The following is a 4,583-nucleotide window of genomic DNA, read 5'->3' as shown; positions in this document are numbered from 1 at the left end:
TAATTTAAATTCATAGTAATTAGGTTGCTAGATTATAAGAATTCTAAAGATTAAAACATTCTAAATAGTTTATAAATAATTGCAGTTGTACTATTGGAAAACTATTAGTAGTAGTCTTATATCTAGTACATCTTAAACAAATACACAATATTATATTTGTATTGTACACATATTTGATGTATATTATATACATGTACATATTCATATATCAGTGTACTTACAGAAGAAGATCGTCTCCGTAGGAAGTATTTTCGCCGGTCATTGTAGTAACACGGACACGTTTCGCCGAACAACTGATTGTGTTTCTGTTACACAAATGTTCAACGCTTTGCTCAATGAGATAAATCGCCTCGAAACTAATGTGTGTAAGTATTGTTTAAGCTGCAAATTTTTTGTGACAACGCTGTCAGGTTATTAAAACTTGACTGAAAACGTAAAAACTGAGTCTCAGTCTGGGAAGTGTGCAAATTGTATACTAGATGTCATAAGTCTATTTACATCAAATATAATTATGCATTTTATAATATGGTTCTCTGTGCTCATATACACTTTTGGAAATATTGGTTTTAGAAACTGACCCATAACGTTAGTCATATTCCATGAAATATGAGTGCTATCCTTTACTGCGTGATATACTAAAAATTACCTGAAGATGGCAGCAAATTCTTTCTGTAGTCATTTGTAAAACATAAAAAAAATAAAAAATGTTTTGTCCTAAGGTGTTAAAGGCCACTGACATAATATGTTTTGTCTTGTCAGATAGGTTTTGAGCTTTGATGAGTGATAAAAGGCAGCGAGCGAGAGTCCAGGGCTCCTGGGCCAAACCTCTTCACAAGCCACAACAGCCAACCGGTATGCCAACTGTACAAGAATTTTACTATTAAAACACTTCTACTGCAAACGTTAAAGATGTCACAAAACAAATAAATAATTAAATCATAATAATAATACTTTTGTTGTCATATGTTTACATATTAACATCTGTTTATACTAGATGTCATAAGTCTATTTACATCAAATATAATTATGCATTTTATAATATGGTTCTCTGTGCTCATATACACTTTTGGAAATATTGGTTTTAGAAACTGACCCATAACGTTAGTCATATTCCATGAAATATGAGTGCTATCCTTTACTGCGTGATATACTAAAAATTACCTGAAGATGGCAGCAAATTCCTTCTGTAGTCATTTGTAAAACATAAAAAAATAAAAAATGTTTTGTCCTAAGGTGTTAAAGGCCACTGACATAATATGTTTTGTCTTGTCAGATAGGTTTTGAGCTTTGATGAGTGATAAAAGGCAACCTCTTCACAAGCCACAACAGCCAACCGGTATGCCAACTGTACAAGAATTTTACTATTAAAACACTTCTACTGCAAACGTTAAAGATGTCACAAAACAAATAAATAATTAAATCATAATAATAATACTTTTGTTGTCATATGTTTACATATTAACATCTGTTTAAGATTCCACAACTTAGTCCTGACCTGAATAACATTGTTTTTACAGTCATAGAAAATAATGTGCAAAAGTCATGAAAATCACTTCAATTCTGGAAAACAAAAAGTCATGGAATGACTAAATAAATGGTTTTATTTTTATGATTTTTACTGTAAATATTTAAATAATTTTAATAGTAGAAGTAATGAACGACTTAAAAGTTATAGAAACTATCAAATAAATGCTTTCCCATTTAAAGGACGTTATTACTATTATTTTTCAGAATTGTTATTTTAAATTATTCAATGATTTTCAAACATCTTTGTGCAGTAACGAGATAGTTGAAAAGTCATGTAAATTCATAAAATCTTAAAAAGGATTGGAAACTTCATTAAATAATTTATTTTCTATTTAAATTAAACGATTGTTTAAATTATTTTAGAAAAAAAAAGATTGCACAGTCATGAAAGTCATAGAAATTCGTTGTTCAAAAGAACCCTGGAATAACTATGCCAATACCCAGTATAATCATCATAAAGAGGTAACTGACATATAGATATCTCAAAGGTACAATTAGCAAAAACAGTGTGTTTAATTCACTTATTAAATAATAAGTCTCAGAGACAGTTTCAAAGGTCATATAAAACTAAATTACATGCCTTTTTATTATTATATTATTCTTATAAATAGACTTCAGGGGAAAACAAGCAATATAGGTGTAGTACAGTGTACCAGTGTGTTGTTTTCTGCTTCTCTTAATTTTGTTACAGTGATTAGTGTGAATTCCTAGTGGCTCATTAAATTAAGAGTATTTGCATTTAATGTTTCAGCTCAAGATGTCCAGTCAGTGTCAGGTTCATGGAAATATGGACCACGATCATTTGAGTTCCATCAGCCAGCTGATGTAAGCACCATTTTGTTGCTATTATATGCTGGGGTTTTTTTGTGTTTTTTTTGGTCTTCGATTTATCCTATTTTTTTTTTTTTTAGCCCATCAGAGAGATTCCTGCGGAGAAAGTGATCGAGTGAGTGACTCAGTCCGGGGCACTTTCAAGCAATAAAACCTGTTGATTGACACACCGTGTATATCCAGTGTGTTGTTTTCTTCTCTTTCTCAGAAATGCCGCTGACTTTCAGATTAGTCAAGGGCCTACTGGAGTGTCCAGGTAAGAACACCCCGATTGAAAGTGGCCTAAAATAAAAAATTTCCTGCATTAAAGTAATTGTTTACTGTTTTTTCATCCAGACTGAGACTCATACCGGGATTTCTACAGCAGGAGGAGGCTGACTGGGTGTTTAGCAAGCTGCTCGCTGAACTGCCATGGTCACAAAAGACTAATTATAGGATGATGGGTAGGTTGCATGTTGAGTTACTGTAAATTGAGGGGACGAAGTAGTGTTTTAACCTCTTAGTGGACTGGAGATTATGTCTGAGATTAACCCTTAGCCTGACATAGAAAATAATAATCATACAAATGATATATATATATATATATATATATATATATCATATAATTTTTTAGTGTGTTTTATGTTTTGTATCATATTTGATATATTAGTCTTATAATACACAATTCAGTGCAGTTGCTGATATTTATATATTTATATGACCAAAAACATCTGATTAAATTTTGATGGCTTGTTATGTAAATCAATGGGATCTTTATAACACTATAACAGACTACTTACATAAAATATCATATAAATATCAGTTGTCACTCAGTATCTTCCACTAATATGTCTTAGTAAGATGATATTTAAATGCTCAGTTCTATGATCAAAGCTCTATAGTTTTCAATATGGGGGCACAATGCAATACAATTATGATTGAGAGCTGACGTTTCTCAAGTGCCTGATGTATCATATTTGATATAAACATTTTAACAAGAATTTTCTAAAAGATAATGTATGGATAATCAAGTAAAAGTTGCTTTAGACTAGTATGGGTTTGTCTTGAAATATTCCTAACAATATAAAAGTTATTCTTATGTTTACTTCATAAAAATTAGTAGAGATTTCACAGCAAAATGACATGTGAACCACAAACTGAAGGGAGGCATTATTACAATTACACTAAAAGGCCTTTTACTTGATGGAAAAGGTATAAACTATCAGTCAGATGAAGTAGATTGTGTTCTGCATGTTTTTTTTCAGTAATTTAATCATGTTCAAATATCAAATATGATACAGTAGGCTTTATAAGGTTAAAAAAGCATCATAACATGGGGTGTAGTGCTCAAGTAAAATTTACTAAATTGTTTGTTATTTTTTTTACTTATTTTTCAAATAACTTTACCACACAAAATTTTTTTGCAACAGTCCCGACACGAATGAAGTAAACTTATATAAGTGGAGAAAACAATGAAATTAAGTTGCTTATTTTAAAGACGTAAATTGAACAAGCAGCAAAAATATTATTTTCCAGTAGTATATGAGCATATGTTGAGCCTTGGTGCTAATGTGAGAAAACCGAAAATAAAAACGACTTTTTTTTCTCAAAATGTAATGACTTTAATCTCGAGATGGTTTTATTTTTTTTATTATTGCTTGGCCCTAATACTCTTCCATACGATATACACGACACGATTAACCGGTAGAAATTTGACAACCAGTAGAGATTTTGGACTATGTCATATTATGCACTCATCATGTCAATTTGCGATGCCAGTGGTCACGAAAATGTATCGTTTGCACACATTTTTAACCATTGCGGTTTAAAAACGAGTGATAGTAAGTGTATTTACTTGTCTCATTAGTGTTTAGTACAGTTGTCATTGCTAGGAAAGGCTTGTTTTGTTTACTGTGTGGAGACGTACTGATATCGCGTTTGGTCTCGTTCTGTATCGCGTATCTTGTCAGTGTCTGCGCTTGCTTGGCCATTTGTTGTGGAGAAAATAAGGAAAGTGTGTTCAGCTGAATTAATGTAGTATTTTGTTAGACGAGTATAAAAAAACTTAGTTTACTGCGTCAGCCATCGCGTGACGGCCTTTCTTGTGTGAAGACCGAAGAGTGTAAAGACCATCGACTCTACCATGTGACTCCACCGGGCAGGCACACCGGCAACGGATAAATATCGCTTTTTATTTCTTGTCTTTCCTATTACTTGTTTCGCTTCTGTTTCAGTTTTTATAACCA

General features: G+C 31.9%; 1 protein-coding gene across 1 annotated transcript in view; it reads left to right on the top strand.

The window, feature by feature from the left end:
- Window positions 1–291: 291 nt before the first annotated feature.
- Window positions 292–4,583, top strand: part of LOC107598856 (alpha-ketoglutarate-dependent dioxygenase alkB homolog 3-like) — a 9,692-nt gene continuing 5,400 nt past the window's right edge. The window contains exons 1-6 of the mRNA XM_016290304.1: window positions 292–365; window positions 760–852; window positions 2,279–2,352; window positions 2,439–2,473; window positions 2,567–2,614; window positions 2,695–2,801. Of these exons, the coding sequence (XP_016145790.1) occupies window positions 777–852; window positions 2,279–2,352; window positions 2,439–2,473; window positions 2,567–2,614; window positions 2,695–2,801 (340 nt within the window). The 5' untranslated portion in view covers window positions 292–365; window positions 760–776. The remainder of the gene's footprint in view (window positions 366–759; window positions 853–2,278; window positions 2,353–2,438; window positions 2,474–2,566; window positions 2,615–2,694; window positions 2,802–4,583) is intronic.

The sequence above is a fragment of the Sinocyclocheilus grahami genome, unplaced genomic scaffold (genome assembly GCF_001515645.1).
Source record: "Sinocyclocheilus grahami isolate Dianchi unplaced genomic scaffold, SAMN03320097.WGS_v1.1 scaffold257.1, whole genome shotgun sequence".
NCBI lineage: Eukaryota > Metazoa > Chordata > Actinopteri > Cypriniformes > Cyprinidae > Sinocyclocheilus > Sinocyclocheilus grahami.
This window is presented reverse-complemented; position numbering and strand designations above follow the sequence as displayed.